At 47.3% G+C, this 24,360-nt stretch overlaps 2 protein-coding genes across 2 annotated transcripts in view; both read left to right on the plus strand.

Moving 5' to 3' along the window:
* The window catches only part of ERBB3 (erb-b2 receptor tyrosine kinase 3), a 21,913-nt gene extending 10,520 nt beyond the window's left edge, over positions 1-11,393 (plus strand). The window contains exons 10-28 of the mRNA XM_011970011.1: positions 931-1,004; positions 1,167-1,257; positions 1,505-1,710; positions 1,924-2,056; positions 2,242-2,332; positions 2,559-2,713; positions 3,439-3,492; positions 3,847-3,988; positions 4,734-4,853; positions 4,979-5,077; positions 5,272-5,457; positions 6,009-6,164; positions 6,406-6,481; positions 6,665-6,811; positions 7,553-7,650; positions 7,743-7,934; positions 8,079-8,150; positions 8,965-9,265; positions 9,436-11,393. Coding sequence (XP_011825401.1) covers positions 931-1,004; positions 1,167-1,257; positions 1,505-1,710; positions 1,924-2,056; positions 2,242-2,332; positions 2,559-2,713; positions 3,439-3,492; positions 3,847-3,988; positions 4,734-4,853; positions 4,979-5,077; positions 5,272-5,457; positions 6,009-6,164; positions 6,406-6,481; positions 6,665-6,811; positions 7,553-7,650; positions 7,743-7,934; positions 8,079-8,150; positions 8,965-9,265; positions 9,436-9,953 — 2,911 coding nt within the window. The 3' untranslated portion in view covers positions 9,954-11,393. The remainder of the gene's footprint in view (positions 1-930; positions 1,005-1,166; positions 1,258-1,504; positions 1,711-1,923; positions 2,057-2,241; positions 2,333-2,558; positions 2,714-3,438; positions 3,493-3,846; positions 3,989-4,733; positions 4,854-4,978; positions 5,078-5,271; positions 5,458-6,008; positions 6,165-6,405; positions 6,482-6,664; positions 6,812-7,552; positions 7,651-7,742; positions 7,935-8,078; positions 8,151-8,964; positions 9,266-9,435) is intronic.
* Positions 11,394-12,204: 811 nt separating this feature from the next.
* Positions 12,205-21,800, plus strand: PA2G4 (proliferation-associated 2G4, 38kDa). The gene is made up of 13 exons (XM_011970012.1): positions 12,205-12,711; positions 14,461-14,589; positions 14,866-14,971; positions 15,065-15,134; positions 15,428-15,520; positions 17,150-17,213; positions 17,767-17,845; positions 18,312-18,390; positions 18,472-18,605; positions 18,882-18,976; positions 19,101-19,228; positions 19,393-19,446; positions 20,720-21,800. The coding sequence occupies exons 1-13, from the start codon at positions 12,624-12,626 to the stop codon at positions 20,783-20,785; spliced, it is 1,185 nt and encodes a 394-aa protein (XP_011825402.1). The 5' UTR covers positions 12,205-12,623; the 3' UTR covers positions 20,786-21,800.
* Positions 21,801-24,360: the final 2,560 nt, after the last annotated feature.

Raw genomic sequence — 24,360 nt, forward strand, 5'->3', positions numbered from 1 at the left:
CAGTGGTGCAGTCTTTGGGTCACTGCAACCTCTGCCTCCCGGTTTCAGGCAATTCTCCTGCCTCAGTCTTCCGAGTAGCTGGAATTATAAGCATGTGCCACCATGGCCGGCTAATTTTTGTATTTTTAGTAGAGACAGGGTTTCACCATGTAGGCCAGGCTGGTCTCGAACTCCTGACCTCAAGTGATCCACCCGCCCCCGCTTCCCAAAGTGCTGGGATTACAAGCGTGAGCCACCGCGTCCGGCCCCCCATATACTGTTTTACCCAGATCCTCCAAATGTTAACATACCACATGTGGCTGGATGCAGTGGCTCATGCCTGTAATCCCAGCACTTTGGGAGGCCGAGGCAGGTGGATCACTAGGTGTGGATCACGAGGTCAAGAGATCGAGACCATCCTGGCCAACATGGTGAAACCCCATATCTACTAAAAATACAAAAATTAACGGGGCGTAGTGGTGCACTCGTAGTCCCAGTTACTCAGGAGACTGAGGCAGGAGAATTGCTTGAACCCAGGAGTCGGAGGCTGCAGTGAGCCGAGATTGCTGCCACTGCACTCCAGCCTGGGCAATAGAGCAAGACTCTGTCTCGAAAAAAAAAAAAAGTCTTCCTTTCCTATTTATTTACTCTTATGGATACTTATTTTATTCTAGTCAATGGTTATAATCTTTTACAATCATCATTTATTTTAGCCAGCCCCTCCAAGCTGGCTCCTGTATTCTTTGGGCTGTACCCTTAATTCTTTGAGTCTTTTCTTGTCTGCACAAGATGCTCTAGGCTCATATAGTTCCCCCATCCCAGCCATTTCTCCAAGGAATGTTTCCTTTTAGTGGAGAATGATATTTAGAAACCAAATTCTGAGGCTTGGTGTGCTCACTGCCACTGAATTATACCTTTACCTTATTGACTGATTTCTACTGTTCTACTCAGAGACCCCTGGCACAAGATCCCTGCCCTGGACCCAGAGAAGCTCAATGTCTTCCGGACAGTACGGGAGATCACAGGTGAGTGGTAGAGAGTTTGGCCTTTCTAGAATAGGCGAACCACTGGCATAAATTGCGGTATAACTACTTGAGAAAATCATGTCCCAAGTTACAGGGGAGGAGCTAGGAGAACCCAAGAAAGATGAAGTCTGCCTGCCCATATGCCTCTCTCCAACCCCTCAGGTTACCTGAACATCCAGTCCTGGCCACCCCACATGTACAACTTCAGTGTTTTTTCCAACTTGACAACCATTGGAGGCAGAAGCCTCTACAAGTGAGTAAAGACTATGGCAGAAGTGGCATCTTCAGGCATTCTTGAGTAAAATACAAGGCACCGTCTCATACAGCAGTGCCTCAATACCAAAGGGTTTCAGAGTTTCATGAGGAAAAGGCAAAAGGAGGGGGATTCCCTCTCAGTGGATCTGACTAGCACTGAGCAAATTTCTTGACTAACATGAATCCATTGAATAGTTAATGTTCCCTTAGTAGTCTCTCCTCTCATCCTGTCTCCTTATTCTCAGCCGGGGCTTCTCATTGTTGATCATGAAGAACTTGAATGTCACATCTCTGGGCTTCCGATCCCTGAAGGAAATTAGTGCTGGGCGTATCTATATAAGTGCCAATAGGCAGCTGTGCTACCACCACTCTTTGAACTGGACCAAGGTGCTTCGGGGGCCTACAGAAGAGCGACTAGACATCAAGCATAATCGTCCGCGTAGAGACTGCGGTGAGGGAAAGGGTCTGCTGGGTGGTGAGAATAGGGAGTCAGGGAGGAGAGAGCTGAAAGGACTATTCTGCCCTAGACATGGGAGTAGGGTTGAGGGATGGAACCAAGGAGAAAGGGGCTGTTAGGCTGGAAGCAGTAACGAGGAAGAATAATGAAGAGAGGGCTTGCTGGGAGTCCTCAGACTCCTCTCCTAACCCACCCCTTCCTTTCCAGTGGCAGAGGGCAAAGTGTGTGACCCACTGTGCTCCTCTGGGGGATGCTGGGGCCCAGGCCCTGGTCAGTGCTTGTCCTGTCGAAACTACAGCCGAGGAGGTGTCTGTGTGACCCACTGCAACTTTCTGAATGGGTACAGTGAGGGGAGCCAGTCAAGGATGGGTGGGGTTGGGGCACTGCCATGGAACTGTTCAGGTGGCATATAATAAAAGCCTTTAGACAGCTTTCTGCATATGCCTTGGTGGGAGTGAGGTAGGAGACCAGGTCATGAAGGTCAGGACTTGGAAGTGACCCCTCTCCCTTTATTCCCCACTGCAGGGAGCCTCGAGAGTTTGCCCATGAGGCTGAATGCTTCTCCTGCCACCCGGAATGCCAACCCATGGAGGGCACTGCCACATGCAATGGCTCGGTATAGTAGCAGCACCAGGATCTCCAAGGGAGACACTCCAAGGGAGACAGAGAAGGGGCAATACTTGGAGCATCTGGGGAATGATATGGCTAAGGATAGTACAGAGAGGCCAGATAATGCTAGGGCCTGCAGATAGAAGATCCTGAATGTCTGGGTTGATCTTTGCTGGGAGGTATGGAATTGACCTTGGGATCTGATTCTTCCTGACCTTCTCTCTTCCACTCAGGGCTCTGATACTTGTGCTCAATGTGCCCATTTTCGAGATGGGCCCCACTGTGTGAGCAGCTGCCCCCATGGAGTCCTAGGTGCCAAGGGCCCCATCTACAAGTACCCAGATGTTCACAATGAATGTCGGCCCTGCCATGAGAACTGCACCCAGGGGTGAGTGATGGGATAATAAGGAGAGGGGGTCAGGTGGAAGGGTAGGAGTACAGAACTAGGGTGAGGGAAGCGGAAGCAGAAAGAAGAGAGAGGCTGTGATTTAAGAATCTCTCCCAGCTGGCCGAGTGTAGTGGCTCACACCTGTAATCCCAGCACTTTGGGAGGCCAAAGCAGGTGGATCACCTGAGATAGGGAGTTTGAGACCAGCCTGACCAATATGGAGAAACCCCGTCTCTACTAAAAATATAAAATTAGCTGGGCGTGGTGGCGCATGCCTGTAATTCCAGCTACGTGGGAGGCTGAGGCAGGAGAATTGCTTGAACCCAAGAGGCGGAGGTTGCGGTGAGCCGAGATCACATCATTGCACTCTAGCCTGGGCAACAAGAGTGAAACTCCATCTCAAAAAAAAAAAAAAAAGAGAGAAAAAAAAAAGAATCACTCCCAGCTGTGTAGCGAAGGATTGGAGAAAGGGAAAATCAGTAACAACACAAAATTACACCACGGTTTTGGGAACGTGGAATAACCTCAGTTCAAGAGGGTTTCACTGAAGAGGGGCTTGGGGAGAGCTAGTAAGCTGGGGGTAGAGGCCATGTCTTGGGATCAGCTTTGGGCTCCAGGATGGGATGCCACGGTAAGTTCTGAAACAAGCTTTTGTATGTTGAGGCTGTTGAAATTGAGCCTCTGTTGTCCAAGCTCTCATTTAAGGTAGTGACTTTCTTCCCTAGGTGTAAAGGACCAGAGCTTCAAGACTGTTTAGGACAAACACTGGTGCTGATCGGGTATGATGGGGTTGGAGATTCTGGAAACTGGGGATATTTGAGAGTTGGGAGAGAGGTGGTTACCTGGAGAGAAGAGCAAGACTCTCTTCATTCTGGCCTTTTATGTACGCAGTCCACTATCACCAGACACTTGGGACTCAAGAATGTAGGCTTCTGGACTTCCCTTCCTAAAATTAACTTTCAGTAGTCGAAGAGTGGTCCAGATTTAGGTTGGTCCCTCCAGTGCTTAAGGATATATATGTGAATGTTAATTTCTTGCCCTAGATCTGCATCATACCTTCAGCACAAGTATAGTTGACATTTGTAAGGAAGATGCAAACCCAGGATAATGTTGGGTTTCTATATATCCCATAGCAAAACCCATCTGACAATGGCTTTGACAGTGATAGCAGGATTGGTAGTGATTTTCATGATGCTGGGCGGCACTTTTCTCTACTGGCGTGGGCGCCGGATTCAGAATAAAAGGGCTATGAGGCGATACTTGGAACGGGGTGAGGTGAGTACTTAGCTTACTTTTGTTTTTTCTTTTCTCTCTCTTTCTTGCTTTTCTTGCTTTTCTTTCTCTCTTTCTCTCTCTCTTTCTTTCTTTCTTTCCATGCCCCGGAAGTCTCTTTATAGCTTAATTTTGAGTGGTGCCCTGTGCACCCAGGGGTCAATGATGACATGAACATCACTCCCCTCCTCTTTCCCCAGAGATTTGATCCCTTTCTTAAAGGAAGTAGTGTGGTCCCCTAAAAAGAACACTGGTCAGCGAAATGGAAGGCATGCATTCTAGTCCTGATTTTGCCATTAATTTGCCACATGACTTTGAAGAAGTTCCTTATCTTCTCTGTGCCTCAGTTTATGCATCTATACAGAGGAAATAACATTTATCCTTCCAGGATGGCAATAAGGTTAAAGGGGAATGATGTATGTGACAGTGCTTTGGAAAGCACAGAGCACAGTATAAAAGGTACTCACGGTGGTAATAGTATTACCAACTCCCCCTAGCTGTCTCTTTCCCCACTTCATGTTCCTCCATCAAAGGGAAAACCCTGATTCCTGATCTCATGAGCACAAATAACTTCCTCAGTTCTAAGGGTCTGTACCTCAATATGCCTATAATGCATTCCAGGACTAACGGTCCTTCCTCTTCCTGCCCTTTCGGCTCTGCCACTTTTGGCATTCACCTATGGGGAGCGGGTTGGAGTGGGACATGGGAATGGCCTTTCCTGAGCACCTCCTTCCCATTTGCTCCTCAGAGCATAGAGCCTCTGGATCCCAGTGAGAAGGCTAACAAAGTCTTGGCCAGAATCTTCAAAGAGACAGAGTTAAGGAAGCTTAAAGTGCTTGGCTCGGGTGTCTTTGGAACTGTGCACAAAGTGAGTGACCCATACGAATTCTGGAGAGGTGGGGAAGGCACCTAGGGCAAAAGGGTGAAAGATTTTTGGAAAGGACTGACCTAGGGAGAATGACCTTATGCCAACTCCTGCCCCAAACTTCCCAGGGAGTGTGGATCCCTGAGGGTGAATCAATCAAGATTCCAGTCTGCATTAAAATCATTGAGGACAAGAGTGGACGGCAAAGTTTTCAAGCTGTGACAGATGTAAGTGAAGGAAATTCTGTATGCCGCTAGGAGAGAGGACAATATTAGATACAATCATGTAGAAGCACGCTCCTGTGCTTCTCAGCAGCTACTGTGTTAGCCAGAATGTTGGCGGGGGGCCTGGGCTGGCTGTGCACATGCTGAGTGTATGTGAACCTGTTGGTTTCCTAGATATCACCTTTTGTGTCTCCTAGCATATGCTGGCCATTGGCAGCCTGGACCATGCCCACATTGTGCGGCTGCTGGGACTATGCCCAGGGTCATCTCTGCAGCTTGTCACTCAGTACTTGCCTCTGGGTTCTCTGCTGGATCATGTGAGACAACACCGGGGGGCACTGGGGCCACAGCTGCTGCTCAACTGGGGAGTACAAATTGCCAAGGTGAGAGAAGCCTGGAGGAATTCTGTGATAAGAACTGCTTGGCTGAGGGCCAGCCAGGAAAAAGTGGGAAGGTTGAAGTTCTGAGAGTTGGGGTCCCCAACACCCGGGCTGCAGACTGGTACTGGTCCATGGCCTGTTAGGAACCGGACCACAGCAGGTGAGCAGCAGGCAAGCGAGTGAAGCTTCATCTGTATCTACAGTCAATCCCCATCACTTGCATTACTGCCTGAGCTCTGCCTCCTGTCAGATCAGGGGCAGCATTAGATTCTCTTAGAAACATGACCTCTATTGTGAACTGTGCATGTGAAGGATCTAGGTTGTGCACTCCTTAGGAGAATCTAACTAATGCCTGATGATCTGAGGTGGAACAGTTTCATCCCAAAACCAACCCTCCCTTTCCCCGGGAAAAACTGTCTTCCATAAAACCGGTCCCTGGTGCCAAAAAAGGTTGGGGACTGCTGCTGAGAGGTAGATTTAAGTTTGGGAGAATTCCAGATCTCAGTGACTGATTCCCCTAACCTTAAGAATACTTTCTTCCCCTCTACCTATAGGGTATGTACTACCTTGAAGAACATGGTATGGTGCATAGAAACCTGGCTGCCCGAAATGTGCTACTCAAGTCACCCAGTCAGGTTCAGGTGGCAGATTTTGGTGTGGCTGACCTGCTGCCTCCTGATGATAAGCAGCTGCTATACAGTGAGGCCAAGGTGAGGTGACACAAAGGATAAGGAGGTGGGGGTGAGTGAAGCGTGGGGATAGGGAGCAGCCAGTGGTCTCTTCCGGAGGCAAGCAGATGCTTCATGGTAAGTTCAAGGAGAGAAGGCTGCAGATGCCAGATATTTTAGTTCAGAGAACAACAAAGAAAAGAATGATCAAGAACTTGGGACTTGGAAATGCTAAGAAAATGTGTGGAAATAAACTTGTGATACCTCTTTCTTTAATCTGCAGACTCCAATTAAGTGGATGGCCCTCGAGAGTATCCACTTTGGGAAATACACACACCAGAGTGATGTCTGGAGCTATGGTCAGTGCATCTGGATGCCCTCTCTACCATCACTGGCCCCAATTTCAAATTTGCCTTTTGAGACCCCCTCTTAGAATCTCTAAGCACTTCAGATTTTTATGTCAGATCAGGTTCTGCCTTCCCTTCACTTCATGCCCATGTCTACTATTTTGCCAGTGACTAGTCCATTTCTTCCTGCACCAGGTGTGACAGTTTGGGAGTTGATGACCTTTGGGGCAGAGCCCTATGCAGGGCTGCGACTGGCTGAAGTACCAGACCTGCTAGAGAAGGGGGAGCGGTTGGCACAGCCCCAGATCTGCACAATTGATGTCTACATGGTGATGGTCAAGTGTGAGTTACCAGCTGAGCCCAACCATTTTCTTTCTTTCTTTTTTTTTTTTTTTTGAGACGGAGTCTCACTCTTATCACCCAGGCTGGAGTGCAACGGTGCAATCTCGGCTCACTACAACCTCTGCCTCTCCGGTTCAAGCGATTCTCCTGCTTCAGCCTCTGGAGTAGCTGGGATTACAGGCGGCCACCACCACACCTGGCTAATTGTTTTATATTTAGTAGAGAGGGGGTTTCACCATGTTGGCCAGGCTGGTCTCAAACTGCTGACCTCAGGTGATCTGCCCGCCTCAGCTTCCCAAAGTGCTGGGATTACAGGTGTGAGCCATCATGCCCGGCCTGACCGTGGCCATTTTCTGACTTCCCTCTGTACTCCTCTTGTGGCTCTATTCCCTTTTTTTTTTTTTTTTTTTAATGGAGTCTCACTCTGTCGCCCATACTGGAGTGCAGTGGCGTGACCTTGCCTCACTGTGACCTCCACATTCCAGGTTTAAGCAGTTCTCCTGTCTCAGCCTCCCAAATAGCTGGGACTTTAGGCATGCACCACCATGCCCAGCTAATTTTTTTTGTCTTTTTAGTAGAGACAGGGTTTCACTACGTTGGCCAGGCTGGTCTCAAAGTCCCAACCTGAGGTGATTCACCCGCCTCGGCCTCCCAAAGTGCTGGGATTATAGGTGTGAGCCACCGGGCCCGGCCATGGATATATTCCCTTTTATGTCTCTACCTCCTACATCTTATCTCTAGGTTGGATGATTGATGAGAACATTCGCCCAACCTTTAAAGAACTAGCCAATGAGTTCACCAGGATGGCCCGAGACCCACCACGGTATCTGGTCATAAAGGTGAGCAGGGAGTAGGAGATACTAAGGAAATTTAGAAAAAGGAGGAGTTGGCTGGAACCAGGATTCCCCCTAACAATCACTTATCGATATAGAGAGAGAGTGGGCCTGGAATAGCCCCTGGGCCAGAGCCCCATGGTCTGACAAACAAGAAGCTAGAGGAAGTAGAGCTGGAGCCAGAACTAGACCTAGACTTAGACTTGGAAGCAGAGGAGGACAACCTGGCAACCACCACACTGGGCTCCGCCCTCAGCCTACCAGTTGGAACACTTAATCGGCCACGTGGGGTAAGACACCTTCTAATTACCCAACACTTTGCACCCTGAGCCCTCACAAACCCTACAGATACCCAGATTAACTACTTAAAGGCCCCCATGGTGAATATAGATTTCTCCCTTCATCTTAACCTTTTCCTTATTTTTTCCTCCTAGAGCCAGAGCCTTTTAAGTCCGTCATCTGGATACATGCCCATGAACCAGGGTAATCTTGGGGAGGCTTGCCAGGTAAGTTCTGATGCTGAGAGGCTGGGTTTTAGGATCAGATTGATAGGAGTAGTGTTGAAGACATTAGAAACCTTTGAGGTTTAATCAGTGTCCTGCAAAAAAGAAGGCAGCGAGGGCCGGGCGAGGTGGCTCACACCTGTAATCCCAGTACTTTGGGAGGCCAGAGAGAGTGGATCACCTGAGGTTAGGAGTTTGAGACCAGCCTGGCCAACATGGTGAAACCCCATCTCTACCCAAAATACAAAAAACTAGCTGGGTGTGGTGGTGCACAACTGTAATCCCAACTACTCAGGAGGCTGAGACAGGAGAATCGCTTGAACCCGGGAGGCAGAGGTTGCAGTGAGCTGAGATGGTACCACTGCACTCCAGCCTGGGTGACACAGCAAGACCCTGTCTCTTAAAAAAAAAAAAAAAAAAAAAGGCCAGGTGCGGTGGCTCACGCCTGTAATCCCAGCACTTTGGGAGGCCGAGGTGGGCAGATCATGAGGTCAGGAGTTCGAGACCAGCCTGGCCAACATGGCAAAACCCTGTCTCTACTAAAAATACAAAAACTAGCTGCACACGGTGGCAGGTGCCTGCAATCCCAGCTACTCAGGAGGCTGAGGCAGGAGAATCACTTGAACAGGGAAGCAGAGACTGCAGTGAGCCGAGATTGCGCCATTGCACTCCAGCCTGGGCAACAAGAACAAGACTAAAAAAAAAAAAAAAAAAAAAAAAAGGCAGGGAACAACCCAATTTCCTTCTAAACAAATGTCTCTTCTTTCCTCATCACGTAAATCTCCTTGCATTATTTTCTGTTTATTTTCTTCCTTAGGAGTCTGCAGTTTCTGGGAGCAGTGAATGGTGCCCCCGTCCAGTCTCTCTACACCCAACGCCACGGGGATGCCTGGCATCAGAGTCATCAGAGGGCCATGTAACAGGCTCTGAGGCTGAGCTCCAGGAGAAAGTGTCAACATGTAGGAGCCGGAGCAGGAGCCGGAGCCCACGGCCACGCGGAGATAGCGCCTACCATTCCCAGCGCCACAGTCTGCTCACTCCTGTTACCCCACTCTCCCCACCAGGGTTAGAGGAAGAGGATGTCAACGGTTATGTCATGCCAGATACACACCTCAAAGGTGCCTGACTCTTCCTGAGGCTTTCCTCAATTCTTCCTCGAATCCTTTCCCCGGGCTCCTCTTGTTTTTTCTTCTCTGATCATATGCCTCTCTGTCCTATTAATTTTTTCAAATTTTCCCCTACCCCCATGAAATTATTTGCATACCTATCCTTTCTTCTCAACCCCCAGGTACTCCCTCCTCCCGGGAAGGCACCCTTTCTTCAGTGGGTCTCAGTTCTGTCCTGGGTACTGAAGAAGAAGATGAAGATGAGGAGTATGAATACATGAACCGGAGGAGAAGGCACAGTCCACCTCGTCCCCCTAGGCCAAGTTCCCTTGAGGAACTGGGTTATGAGTACATGGATGTGGGGTCAGACCTCAGTGCCTCTCTGGGCAGCACACAGAGTTGCCCACTCCACCCTGTACCAATCATGCCCACTGCTGGCACAACTCCAGATGAAGACTATGAATATATGAATCGGCAACGAGGTGGAAGTGGTCCTGGGGGTGATTATGCAGCCATGGGGGCCTGCCCAGCATCTGAGCAAGGGTATGAAGAGATGAGAGCTTTTCAGGGGCCTGGACATCAGGCCCCCCATGTCCATTACGCCCACCTAAAAACTCTACGTAGCTTAGAGGCTACAGACTCTGCCTTTGATAACCCTGATTACTGGCATAGCAGGCTTTTCCCCAAGGCTAATGCCTAGAGAACGTAACTCCTGCTCCCTGTGGCACTCAGGGAGCATTTAATGGCAGCTAGTGCCTTTAGAGGGTACCCTCTTCTCCCTATTCCCTCTCTCTCCCAGATCCCAGCCCCTTTTCCCCAGTCCCAGACAATTCCATTCAACCTTTGGAGGCTTTTAAACATTTTGACACAAAATTCTTATGGTATGTAGCCAGCTGTGCACTTTCTTCTCTTTCCCAACCCCAGGAAAGGAGGTTTTCCTTATTTTGTGTGCTTTCCCAGTCCCATTCCTCAGCTTCTTCACAGGCACTCCTGGAGATATGAAGGATTACTCTCCATATCCCTTCCTCTCAGGCTCTGACTACTTGGAACTAGGCTCTTATGTGTGCCTTTGTTTCCCATCAGACTGTCAAGAAGAGGAAAGGGAGGAAACCTAGCAGAGGAAAGTGTAATTTTGGTTTATGACTCTTAACCCCTTAGAAAGACAGAAGCTTAAAATCTGTGAAGAAAGAGGTTAGGAGTAGATATTGATTACTATTATAATAATTCAGCACTTAACTATGAGCCAGGCATCATACTAAACTTCACCTACGTTATCTCACTTAGTCCTTTATCATCCTTACAACAATTCTGTGACATAGATATCTCATTTCACAAAAAGGGAAGTCGGGCATGGTGGCTCATGCCTGTAATCCCAGCACTTTGGGAGGCTGAGGCGGAAGGATTACCTGAGGCAAGGAGTTTGAGACCAGCCTAGCCAACATGGTAAGACCCCATCTCTTAAAAAACAAAAAAAAGAAGAAGCAAAAAAAACTTTAGAACTGGGCGCTGTGGCTCATGCCTGCAATCCCAGCACTTTGGGAGGCTGAGATGGAAAGATCACTTGAGCCCAGAACTAGAGACAAGCCTATGGAAACATAACAAGACGCCGTCTCTACAGGGAAAAAAAAAAAAAAAGAAACTGAGCCTTAAAGAGATGAAATAAATTAAGCAGTAGGTCCAGGATGCAAAATCCTCCCAATTCCTGTGCATGTGCTCTTACTGTAAGGTGCCAAGGAAAACTGATTTAAGTCACAGCCCTTGTTTACGGGGCACCGTTTCTTGTTTTTGCACTGAATCAAGTCTAACCCCAACAGCCACATCCTCCTCCTATACCCAGACATCTCGTCTCAGGAAGTGGTGGTGGGGGTAGTCAGAAGGAAAAATAACTGGACATCTTTGTGTAAACCATAATCCACATGTGCTGTATATGATCTTCACTCCTTATCCCCAAGATCCCCTTTTAGAAGCCATTCTCATCTAGCAGTGAGAAGCTTCCAGGTAGGACAGAAAGAAGATCCAGCTTCAGCTTCACACCTCTGTCCCCTTGGATGGGGAACTGAGGGAAAATGTCTGTTGTATCACTGAAGTTTTTTGTTTTGTTTTTATACATGTCTGAATAAAAATGCCAAAGTTTTTTTCAGCTTCCTGTCTGTCAAGTGAAAACATTTCGTATAAGAGATCTGCTCCTCAGCAGTGGATAGTCACCTTTCTGTCTTCTGACAGTGCTACTCTGTCCCATGTAGATTTCTCTAGTCCTACTATTACTTGGTATTTCTTTAGAACAAGCATAGCGCATGGTCCTTTTCATTAAGGGTTTTAGTAGGAATCTACAAGGCAACCAATTGGGAATAACAAAAAGAACCCACGTGCTTGAAGATTTATAAAAAGCCCTATACATGTCCAGTCTCCTTCAGAGGCCAAATACTGAAACCTCCAGATGCTTCTGAATTCATTATCTTAGAAAAGTCACCAAATCTTTTTATTTTTTCACGGTAAGAACTCTCAACAAACATGTCTTTCTGAACACTTCCCTTAGGTGCCCCATCCAGGTGCCTGTTATTGGAACAATAATGTCATGTTACTTCATTAGGAGTCCGGCCTCTAGATTACGAGGCCTTTAAATGGATGATCCCTCCGGTGTCCGGCTGCGCAGCTGGCCCCCGTTCCCAGCACCCTTGGTCTTCTTCCACCTGTCTGCCCCTCCCTGTTCTCCCAGCTTCAGAGGACGACTGGACCGGCTGGGCGGGTTTCGCCAGCCGACCCAAGTATCCGAGGAAGGGCGCACCCAGCCTCCCCGCCCTAGGTGCAGACACTGCCCACCCGCCGCGGCTCCACTCTACTCCACCCCTGCTCACTCGACTTTAAACCTATTTCCCCGCCGTAGCTCCGCCCCTCTTCCCTCAGCCCGCCCCTCTGTTACTGGCTTTCGCTCAGCGTTCTCGGTGGAAGTGGTTTTTCCGGGAGAGACCACGCTTCCCCTCAAGCTCCCCAACGGCTCCGCCTTCCCGCCGGAGCCTGACCCTTCCCAGCGTGCCCGGCGATTCCGGCGTGCGAGGCCCTTGGAGGGCAAGGCCCCAGGGCCTGGCTTAGGAGCGCGAGAGGCAGGCTGGGAATTGTAGTTCGAAAGCCCTCGAGGGCGGCTAAAGGCTGGCGGTGGAGAGGACTAGTTTTCCCAGCGTGCCCTGCGCCTCAGCCCGCGCGCTCACAGCTTCTCGCTCTCGCCTGCCTGCCCGCTCCCTTGCTTGCTCGCGCTTTCGCTCGCCCTCTCCTCGAGGATCGAGGGGACTCTGACCACAGCCTGTGGCTGGGAAGGGAGACAGAGGCGGCGGCGGCTCAGGGGAAACGAGGCTGCAGTGGTGGTAGTAGGAAGATGTCGGGCGAGGACGAGCAGCAGGAGCAAACTATCGCCGAGGACCTGGTCGTGACCAAGTATAAGATGGGGGGCGACATCGCCAACAGTGAGTGCGGCCTCGGGGGTCGGGGAATCAAGGCTGACAGGGAAAGGTGCCAGGCTGGCCCTGAAGGGGCTGGAGCGGAGAGGTCATGCGAACTGAGCTACTGAGGGGCCCGCACCAGTCCGCTGGGGGCGGCGTGGTGGGAAGACCCGGTGTCGCTCCTGGGACCTGAGCGGCCAGGCCCAGGCTGAAGTCTATGGAGGTGCGGGTCGGCGACCGGGATGAGCGGAGAGAGGGTAACCTGGCAGGCTCCGACCCGAGGCCGTTTGTTAGGAGGCAAGACGTGTTTTCTCTTGTTCCTATCCTTCATTCCCAATTTCTGCTTCCTCTGATTCTGGCAACGGCGAGGCCACCTCGAAAAGGAAGCGCCCAGCTATTGGCGACAGAAGCGCCCCTCTGTTTTTGTCGCGTCTCCGGGGCGTCAGGAGCCGAGCCGGCACGTGTTGCTGGGTCCCCTTGCGGATGGCTGGCCCCCTTCTTCCTCCAGTACTGTCCCTGACACCAGCTTCCCCACCACGTGCTTTGCTGGAGCCTTTCCTTCTTCAGCTCTTACCCTGGTGGGGGCCCTCTTCTACCCTTGGGCCAGCTAAGGGGACCGTTGGAGACCACTCCTGGAGCTTCTAACACAAGTTTTGGAGATATATATGGCTTTTCTTGAAGTTACTCATTACTACTACCTTTCCAATCTGTGCAGATAGCCTTAGTTAGCATTCACATTTGTTGTTCAAAGTGACTTGACAACTCAAATGTTTTGAGGTCTCCGTCTTATCCCAATTAGGCAAGCTTGCGAACATTACTGGAAAAGGGAGGACTGATTTTAGGATTTTCACAAGTCATCCTTATTCCAGCTGTGCTCTGAGGATCTCAGCAGTTGCCTGCCACTCTAGGCGATGTCACTTTCTCTTTTCTCTCTTTCTAGTTAGCCTTTCCATTTTATTTAAAACCCAGTTAGGGAGATACAAACTGCTTGTCATTGTGTTTTTAAATGGTTTTAACAGCAAAGATGGTGGGAAAGAGGTATTTAGGATGCCTCCCATCCTGTGGGTGAAAATCTGAGTTTTACCGGCTTTCAAAGAATCACCAAAACTGAGATTTCAAAACTCAAACCTGTGCTTTATATCACAGTGGACATTTAGTATAGTACCCTGGTTTTGGTGCCTTTTAGTATTTGAGATACTAGGGATTTGAATCAGAAAATCCCTTTCTTACAGTTTATAACTTTGGCCTCATATTTCTTTGAGATAAGCCATGATCCCCCGAAATGAAACCCAGGGACCTTAGATTAAGTCCCCTTGGCTTATACACTTGTTTATGAGGAATTAAGTCTACATAGATTGAGATTCCTAACACCTAATTAGAGTGTCTGAGAAAGGAAGGCGGTAACATTTAACAGTGCTTCAGCTTCGAGTCAGCAATTCTGTCTACATTCTTGTCCCTGATGCCTATAAATTTCATCTAGTCTTTCCATGTACGTGGGGATACCATGGCAAGAACCCTCTGAAGTTCATAACTCTGTCCTGTCACACCAAAGGTAGCATCTTTGGAAAGTCCGAGGCCTTGCCTAAGGAGATGGATTGTATATACCCAGTTGTCACATAATGTAAGGAAGAGAAGGGAATGTTGACCTTTCAGCCTCAGGGCAATGGCACTAGGGAGTATTAGAAACTCTTAAGTTCAACTTCCAGGTATTCCTTGGGAGGTAACTAGACAATGAATACATACAAGGCTGACATGATGGGATTCTGTCCTCAGGGGTACTTCGGTCCTTGGTGGAAGCATCTAGCTCGGGTGTGTCGGTACTGAGCCTGTGTGAGAAAGGTGATGCCATGATTATGGAAGAAACAGGGAAAATCTTCAAGAAAGAAAAGGAAATGAAGAAAGGTAAAAAAAAAAAAAAATCCCTCACTAATTTCCTGTTTGACCCTTATTTGGTCCTATATGTTTTTATTTTTTTCACTGTAATGATGCAGTCCCCACCCTGGCTCTGGCTGAGATATTTGGAAATTTGGAATAGCAAGTGGGATATAAGCAGTTTCCTACCTAATACAAACTGATGAAACTTAAGCAAGACCCTGAAAAAATCCTTCCACTTTTCTGAAGGGCACTAGGGCTTCTGGGAGACAGCAAGGCAGTAGGCTGATGATTTTTTCTTTACAGGTATTGCTTTTCCCACCAGCATTTCGGTAAATAACTGTGTATGTCACTTCTCCCCTTTGAAGAGCGACCAGGATTATATTCTCAAGGAAGGTGACTTGGTAAAAATGTAAGGTTAAACCGTTTTAAAGCATTTTTCTTTTTTTAAAGGATTTACAAAATGCCAGTTCCTAATGCAGTACACTCTGATCTTGCCTTTCAGTGACCTTGGGGTCCATGTGGATGGCTTCATCGCTAATGTAGCACATACTTTTGTGGTTGGTGTAGCTCAGGTAGGTGGCCTGCTTTTGATCTCTGTTCAGCCTTGGGGGTGGAGGGAATGCACCGCTATTTCCTTCTTATTCCCACCCCCAATCATCACGCAGGTCAAGAGAGTGTCTAGAGAAGCAAAAGGAGAAAGGCTTTTTGTTGTTGTTGTTGTTGCTGTTGTTGCTGTTGTTGTTGCTGTTTTTACCCTCCTGTTCATTGGCTGGCCTTCACATATGGGTTCACAGATATTAACCAGATAGCCAGCTGAGTTAACAAACTTTCCAGGAAGATACTGATTACATGTCCTTATCTACAGGGGACCCAAGTAACAGGAAGGAAAGCAGATGTTATTAAGGCAGCTCACCTTTGTGCTGAAGCTGCCCTACGCCTGGTCAAACCTGGAAATCAGGTAAGCTATTTTATCCAGTTCCAAAGCTTGGTTGAACCAAAGATGCATTAGACACCTGTTGCTGCTCTATATGAAACTACCAACCTCCCCTATAGACCCCTTATAAAACAGCTTTTTAAAATTAGTTATATTTGGCTGGGCACAGTGGCTCACGTCTGTAATCCCATCACTTTTAGGGGCCAAGGTAGGAGGATAGCTTGAGGCTGGGAGTTCAAGACCAGCCTGGGAAACATGGTGAAACCCCATTTCTACAAAAAATACAGAAATTAGCTGGGCATGGTAATGTGTGCCTGTATTCCCAGCTGCCAGGGAGGCTGAGGTGGGAGAATCACCTGAGCCCGAGAGATTGAGGCTGTGATGAGCTATGATCATGCCACTGCACTCCAGCCTAGGCAACAAGGAAACCCTGTTTCACAAAAGAAAAAGGAAAAATAAGCATTTGCTGTCCCCACAAAACAGATTAGAATGCCACGTAAAAAAGGATAAACACTGAACTTAACATTATAGGCATGTGGTGGCACATACCTATAATCCCAGCACTTTGGGGGGCCAAGGTGGGAGGATTGTTTGAACCCAGGAGTTTGAGACCAGCTTGGGAAACATAGCGAGACCCGTCTCTGCAAAAAGAAAAAAGAAAACCCAGGTTCTTTTTAATGACCAAGTTCTTTCACTTAGTCATTTAACCTGGGGCAAATCATTTAACCTGAGACTCAGTTTTCTTGTCTTCTAGATTGGGATATACATCTGCCCTGTTCACTTGCAAAATTTATTGAAGTAGACCATCTTTGTGAAAGCACGGGGTAAAATGATATGCAAATACACCTGGTCCTCGGCTTGATGCCACATTCAGTAGAAGCTATGCTTTGAGTACCCATACAACCATTCTGGTTTTCATTTTCCATGTAGTATTTAGTAAATTACATGAGATATTCAACACTATTATAAAATAGGCATATGTTAGATAATTCTGCCCAATTGTAGGATAATGTTTTTTAAGTGCTCTGAGCACATTTAACATAGGCTAGGCTATGATAGGTAGGTTAGGTGTATTAAATGCATTTTTGACTTAGTGATATTTTCAACTTACGATGAGTTTTTTTGAGATATAACCCCATTGCAAGTTGGGGAGCATCTGGTATAAAGTATTTTTAGATTGTAGGGATAATCAAGCTATGAAACGAAAAACCAGTGAATGAGTATCATTGGGACTTGATGGATGATATTAGAAGGCTCAGTTCTGCCAGGTGCGGTGGCTCATGCCTGTAATCCCACCACTTTGGGAGGCTGAGGTGGGCGGATCACGAGGTCAGGAGATCGAGACCATCCTGGCCAACATGGTGAAACCCAGTCTCCACTAAAAATACAAAAATTAGCTGAGCGTGGTGGTGCATGTCTGTAATCCCAGCTACTCAGGAGGCTGAGGCAGGAGAAGAGCTTGAACCCACGAGGCAGAGGTTGCAGTGAGCTGAGATCACACCACTGCACTCCAGCCTGGCGACAAAGCTAGACTCCATCTCAAAAAAAAAAAAAAAAGAATGCTCAGTTCAGTTCTTTTATGCTTCTGATTCTCATTGTAGAGAACTTATTAGCTCCTGATATCTCACCTTTTGTTTGATGTTGTACTTCTAGAACACACAAGTGACAGAAGCCTGGAACAAAGTTGCCCACTCATTTAACTGCACGCCAATAGAAGGTAAGAACAGATAACAGGGTTGAGGGTCTAAGAATGAGTGGCTTTGCCAGGCGCGGTGGCTCACTCCTGTAATCCCAGCACTTTGGAAGGCCAAGGCAGGCGGATCACCTGAAGTCAGGAGTTTAAGACCAGCCTGGCCAACATGGTGAAACCCTGTGTCTACTAAAAGTACAAAAATTAGCTGGGCGTGGTGGCGGGCTCCTGTAATCCCAGCTACTTGGGAGGTTGTGGTGAGACTTGAACCCCGGAGGCGGAGGTTGCAGTGAGCTGAGATCGCACCATTGCACTCCAGTCTGGGCAATAAGAGCGAAACTCCATCTCAGAAAAAAAAAAAAAAAAAAAAAGAATGAGTCGCTTTGCAGAATTGAGGCTTTTGCCCCCTTGAAGATCTATCCAGCTATAACCCAGTCTAAGCCAGAAATCTCAGAGCCCTGTGTTTCCATAACCAGGTAGTTTTCTCACTGCCTACCCCTTCAAACTACTGAAGTAGGTAGATTTGGAAACCTTTTAGGATACTGGATAGCTTGTTCCATAGGTTGTGTCCTGTCTACAGGTATGCTGTCACACCAGTTGAAGCAGCATGTCATCGATGGAGAAAAAACCATTATCCAGAATCCCACAGACCAGCAGAAGTAGGTGCCAACCCTATTCATCACCTTCTACCGTACCAGACTAGTCATCAGGTTTTTTTCTATACTCCCAACTGAATCTTGTCTACCCTTTACTCCATGCTTTCAGGAGTGACCTGTAGCTCTTAATATTTCCTTTCTCTAGGCCGGGCGTGGTGGCTCACGCCTGTAATCCCGGCACTTTGGGAGGCTGAGGCAGGTGGATCACCTGAGGTCACGAGTTCGGAACCACCCTGACCAATATGGCGAAACCCTGTCTCTACTAAAAAATACAAAAATGAGCCAGGCGTGGTGGTGTGTTCCTGTCGTCCCAGCTACTTGGGAGGCTGAGGCAGGAGAGTTGCTTGAACCTGGGAGGCGGAGGTTGCAGTGAGCTGAGATTGCGCCACTGCACTCCAGCCTGGGTGACAGAATGAGACTCTGTGTCAAAAAAAAAAAAAAAAGTTCCCTTTCTCTCTATTCCTTTTAGGAAGGACCATGAAAAAGCTGAATTTGAGGTACATGAAGTATATGCTGTGGATGTTCTCGTCAGCTCAGGAGAGGGCAAGGTGAGGAGAGTACCAGAGTTGGCAAAGAGGGGTGACTGAGAGTGTTCACCAGACCAAATGTTACTTAAATTACTCTTTCAGGCCAAGGATGCAGGACAGAGAACCACTATTTACAAACGAGACCCCTCTAAACAGTATGGACTGAAAATGAAAACTTCACGTGCCTTCTTCAGTGAGGTGGAAAGGCGTTTTGATGCCATGCCATTTACTTTAAGGTACTACACTTAGCAATGATAGTACATGGAACCAGTCTGACTCACAGACCATACACCCAGGAACACTTTTTCCTCTCCCTTCCTGCCTAGACTTGTAGCGTGCACGTGCTCACTCCCTCCCTCTCTCTCCCCATCTCCTTCTCACTGAAGGTAATGTAAAAGAGCAATCCTAAGCATGATTTCTGCCTGAGGGTAGGAGCTATTTTAAAATATGAGCAAAATGGTAAGACTTGACGGGGAGTTAAGGATACCTCTGAATATCATCTTCCCTGCCAGAGCATTTGAAGATGAGAAGAAGGCTCGGATGGGTGTGGTGGAGTGCGCCAAACATGAACTGCTGCAACCATTTAATGTTCTCTATGAGAAGGAGGGTGAGTTCTAAAAAAGAGCTTCACTTTGGATTCCCTGATTATATGATATCCTTCCTATAAATTCAGAAGAGCTAAGTATGACAAAGGAACTTTTTATCGAAACACATCTTCATTTTTGCCATAGGTGAATTTGTTGCCCAGTTTAAATTTACAGTTCTGCTCATGCCCAATGGCCCCATGCGGATAACCAGTGGTCCCTTTGAACCTGACCTCTACAAGTCTGAGATGGAGGTCCAGGATGCAGAGCTAAAGGTTAGTGTGGAAGAGAAGGTGGTAAATACGTACATGGTACCTGCCTGGAAGTGAGGGCTCAATGCCAGCAAAGTCCTGAAGAGAGCTACAGTACTGAAAGTAACCCTTTGTTTTTAATTTCCTCCACATTCCTCAAAATTTTTTTCCTTCTTCCTGTTTTCCAGGCCCTCCTCCAGAGTTCTGCAAGTCGAAAAACCCAGAAAAAGAAAAAAAAGAAGGTGTGTTATTACTATCATCCTTCCCTGGCAGGGTGAACCTGATCCCTCTTTCTCGCACTGTGTTAGGTTGTAGTGGGATACGGATGTTTGTATAGATGCTCCTCAACTTAATATGATAGGACTTTGTCCCAGTAAACCCATCATAAATTGAAAATACTATAAGTCAAAATGGATTTTTAAATATATATATATTTTTTTAAGAGACAGGGTCTCAAACTCCTGGCCTTGAACAGTCCTCCCACCTCAGCCTCCCAAACTGTTGAGATTACAGGCATGAGCCACCATGCCCAGCCTTGTTTTGGCCAGGCACAGTGGCTCACACCTGTAATCCCAGCACTTTAGGAGGCCAAGGCGGATGGATCACCTGAGGTCGGGAGTTTGAGATCAGCCTGACCAACGTAGAGAAACCCCGTATCTACTAAAAATACAAAATTAGCTGGGCGTGGTGGCACATGCTTGTAATCCCAGCTACTCGGGAGGCTGAGGCAGGAGAATTGTTTGAACCTGAACCTGGGAGGCAGAGGTTGCAGTGAGCCGAGGTCGCACCATTTCTGCTGGACAACAAGAGTGAAACTCCGTCTCAAAAAAAGATGATCCCACTCTGTCACCCAGGCTGACGTGTAGTGGCATGATCATAGCTCACCGTAGCCTCGTGCTCCTCCTGGGTTCAAGTGATTGTCCGGCCTTAACCTGCTGAGTAGCCACCACCATGCCTGACTCAAAATGGATTTGATATACCTTAACCTACCATGAACCTCATAGCTTAGCCTGGCCTACCTTCAGTGTGCTCAAAACATTTATTGAACAAATTATCATGTATTGAAATATTCATATTGCTTTCACACCATCGTAAAGTTGAAAAATCATAGGTTGACCATTATAAGTCAGAGACCTGTATATCTTTATTTCATCTGTGACCCAGAGGATTGAGATAACTTTATGGCTGGGTGTGGTGGTTCACACATATAATCCCAACAGTTTGGGAAGCCTAGGCAGGAGGATCACTTGAGCCCAGGAGTTCAAGATCAGCCTGGGCAACATGGTGGCATGTGCCTATAGTCCCAGCTACCTGGGAGGCTGAGGTGGAAGGATCACCTGAGCCCAGGGAAGTTGAGGCTACAGCAAGCCATGTTGTACCACTGTACTCCAGCCTGGACGACAGAGTGAGACTGTCTCAGAAAAAAAAAAAAACGCTTTTATCTCTGGTCCCAGACACTACCCCCAAATAGTTAGAAACTGACACGTCTTCTCCGTCTCCTTTTCTTGCATATAGGCCTCCAAGACTGCAGAGAATGCCACCAGTGGGGAAACATTAGAAGAAAATGAAGCTGGGGACTGAGGTGGGTCCCATCTCCCCAGCTTGCTGCTCCTGCCTCATCCCCTTCCCAACACACCCCAGACTCTGTGAAGTGCAGTTCTTCTTCTCCATCTAGGACCGCCAGCAGAGCGGGGGTCTCCCTGCCCCCACCCCAGTTCCCCAACCCACTCCCTTCCAACAACAACCAGCTCCAACTGACTCTGGTCTTGGGAGGCGAGGCTTCCCAACCACGGAAGACTACTTTAAATGAAAAAAAGAAATTGAATAATAAAATCAGGAGTCAAAATTCATCGTCTTCAAGCCCCTCTTTCTAGCCTTTTCTACTACTCTGCTTGGTCAAGGTTTGTGCCCTACTACAGAACAGGGCTAAATTAGCCATCACCACTGAAAACTCAGCTGAATTTTTTATACCACTCTGATGTCAGCATTTTTCCATCTGTTTGGGGCTTTTTCCTCTTTTTTCCATTCTCCCCAAGTATTTTATCTGGCTTCAAAATTAGGAGGATTATTTTTCAGATTGTTTTTATTCAGTGTGGCCGATTCCTCATCTGATTCAGGCTGTCCAGTCAGGCCCCTCCCATTTTAGGAGCTGGAGCCTTCATTTATGAAGAGATTCTCATCTATGAAATGGATCCTCATTTGTAAATCTTTTTTCTTCCATTTTCACAAAGCTGTAAAGAAATAATCCATCTCAACCTTACCCTTTTCTCTGGAGTCAGTGGGGTCTTTCCTCACTCCATCTTACACAAACCTGAGCTGGAAGCTCAACTGGTTTTGTTCCCTGTTTGAAATATTGTGATCTCCCTCCCTTGAAAGAAAAACCAAGAACCAGAGGAGTAGACTGACTGAAGATACAACTCCTGGCTTTCTGAAGCTATGGACTTGGATTGGATTGCTGGGGGTTTGTAGAGAAAGGTGACAAATTTCAGTACCTCTGGCATGCTGTCCCAGGAAACTAGGGCTCCCACTAACTTATGAGGTTTTTAAACACATTGAAAATGACATGACATTAAAATAAATTTGGATTTGCTCATAATGATGTGCTTTGTATGCTGCTCTTATTTGATGGAGATGGGGAGAATGTCAGTTGAAGTAGTATTGGAACTGTTCCTCCACAGTGCCATGCTCTGCCTTCCCAAAACGAGCAATGTTTTGACTTGCAGAAGACACAAATCCTGGAATCTTTGATGACATAGTAAGTTATCTGCTGGAGTTGGGTGATGTAATTTTCTAAGTAGAAACAGTCCTCACTGCTAAGATTTGTTTGGGGCTAGGACACTTAATGTGTACTGCAAAAACAGCACTGCAAGTGTTTATCTTGAATTCAGGAAGCCAGGAAGAATGTCTGGTACACTAGTTTTCAGGGCCAGACTGAGGTCAGATGGGTAATTAGTTTATCTTACTGCATGTCAGGCATTGCTAAACTAGAGATACTACAAGTGAACAGAACTGAACACAGGACAAATGTCTAATGACGCATATCCACCATTAAAATAATGGTTTCAGTGCCCTAAAAATCCTCTGTTTTGCCTGTTCATCCCTCTCTCCTTGCTTACACATTTGTCCAAAGGCAAAGAATGTACAATGCCAAGAGTGAACTGTAGTGTAAACTAAACTGGATTTGGGGTGATAATGGTATATCAACGTAGGTTCAATTGTTAACAAATGTACCACTCTGGCAGGGTGGAGGGATGTTTATAAAGGGGGAGGCTATATGTGTGGGAAATGTCTAACCTGCCTCAATTTTGCTGTGAACCTAAAACTTCTAAAAAATTAAGTCTATTAAAAAAAAAAAAAACGGTCAAGTGCTCATGCCTGTAATTCCAGCACTTTGGGAGGCCAAGGCAGGCAGATCACCTGCGGTCAGGAGATCAAGACCAGCCTCGCCAACATGGTGAAACCCCATCTCTACTAAAAATACAAAAAGCCGGGTTTAGTGGCAGGCGTCTGTAATCCCAGCTACTTGGGAGGCTGAGGCAAGAGAATCGCTTGAACCCAGGAGGCGGAGGTTGCAGTGAGCAAAGATCGCGCCACTGCACTCCAGCCTGGGTGACAAGAGTGAAACTCCGTATCAAAAACAAAACAGAATTTCCCTAAAGAGCTTATAGACCAGTTGGCAATCATCAGTTGAAATCTTGGTGGAATTGATACAAAATAATTCTGATAGGTTTTTTTTGTTTCAAAAAACTTGTCATATATGTTTGGGTGGTGACAATACTAGAACTACTTAGAAGGAACCTAATTTTAAAAACGTTTTTCAGGGATTGAAAGTGAAATGTTATAGAATATAATAAAGAGAAACCACAAAAAAAGAGGGACTGTAACAATCACATACAAAATGTTACAGTATTTTAAACTATAAGATGAAGTCTCTCTCTAGGGAAAGGGTTCCTTTTCATCCCCCATTAACTCAAAACTTTCCTGTAGCCAAATAGGGGATCTGGTTGTTTTCCAGTGCTTCTCACCTGAGCATGCAATCAAAGTGGGAAGTTCTTTATCTGAACACCAAATGTCATACTTTCCCTAGATTTGGCTAATTTTCTCCCTATGTCCATTGGTTCGCTCTTCACCCCTAGATAATCACTGCATAGGTCACTGCAGCCTCGACTTCCTGGGCTCGAGATTCCCCCACCTCAGCCTCCCAAAGTGCTGGGATGATCGCGCCCGGCCCGCTGACGTATTTTCTGAACAAATGATGCATTGTAGCCAGGAATCTCTAGTGATATTTTGCTTCAGGCTTCGTGAGGAAAGACCATAGTCAGCTATTTTATTCTTGAAGTTTAGGAAAAAGAATTGCTCTATCTTAAACAGTGAAAGGATATTTTTTGAAGTATGGCAGCTTTCCCGAATCCCCACTTTATATCTTCCTTTGTTCTGAAATCTTAGGACCTTCGATGGTTCCGGAATCGAATCATCCTGAAGCAATTTATTTTAGAAAATAAGGCAAATCGGCTGGGCGTGGTGGCGCATGCCTTTAATCCCAGCACTTTGGGAGGCCGAGGCGGGCGGATGGCTTGAGCTCAGGAGTTCGAGGCCGGCCTGGGCAACACGGCGAAACCTCGTCTCTATTAAAATACAAAAATTAGCCAAGTGGCGCGCGCCTGTTGTCCCAGCTGCTCGGGAGGCTGAGGCGGGAGAATCGCTTGAACCCAGGAGGCGGAAATTGCGATGAGCCGAGATCCCGTCACTGCACTCCAGCCTGGGTGACACAGTGAGATCCTGTCTCAAAAAGGAAAAAAAAAAAAGAAGGCAAACCAGTAAAACAAGAATTTCTGTACAGTTCGCGCCTATCCATAGCAAAATGGAGGACTTCTCCAGGGAACTGCAACTCCCAAGAAGCAATGCGAGGGAAGGTGGCAGTTACTATTTTTTTCCCGTGGGCACCTCTCGATCCAATATGGGAAACAGCTGCTAACGTTTAACACAGCGTCCTCATACTAAATCTAGGGGGGAATTGGTAACTCGAAAACCAAATACTCAGTCTTCGGAGAGAACTAACTCGACCTACTCCTCCTCAATAGGGTCCGAAAACCATTGTTACGCCCATTGGGTAACCCCGCCCCTGGGGAAAAGGGGTGGAAAGCGGAAGTGACGAC

Source organism: Mandrillus leucophaeus, unplaced genomic scaffold, assembly GCF_000951045.1.
Source record: "Mandrillus leucophaeus isolate KB7577 unplaced genomic scaffold, Mleu.le_1.0 Scaffold922, whole genome shotgun sequence".
Classification (NCBI taxonomy): domain Eukaryota; kingdom Metazoa; phylum Chordata; class Mammalia; order Primates; family Cercopithecidae; genus Mandrillus; species Mandrillus leucophaeus.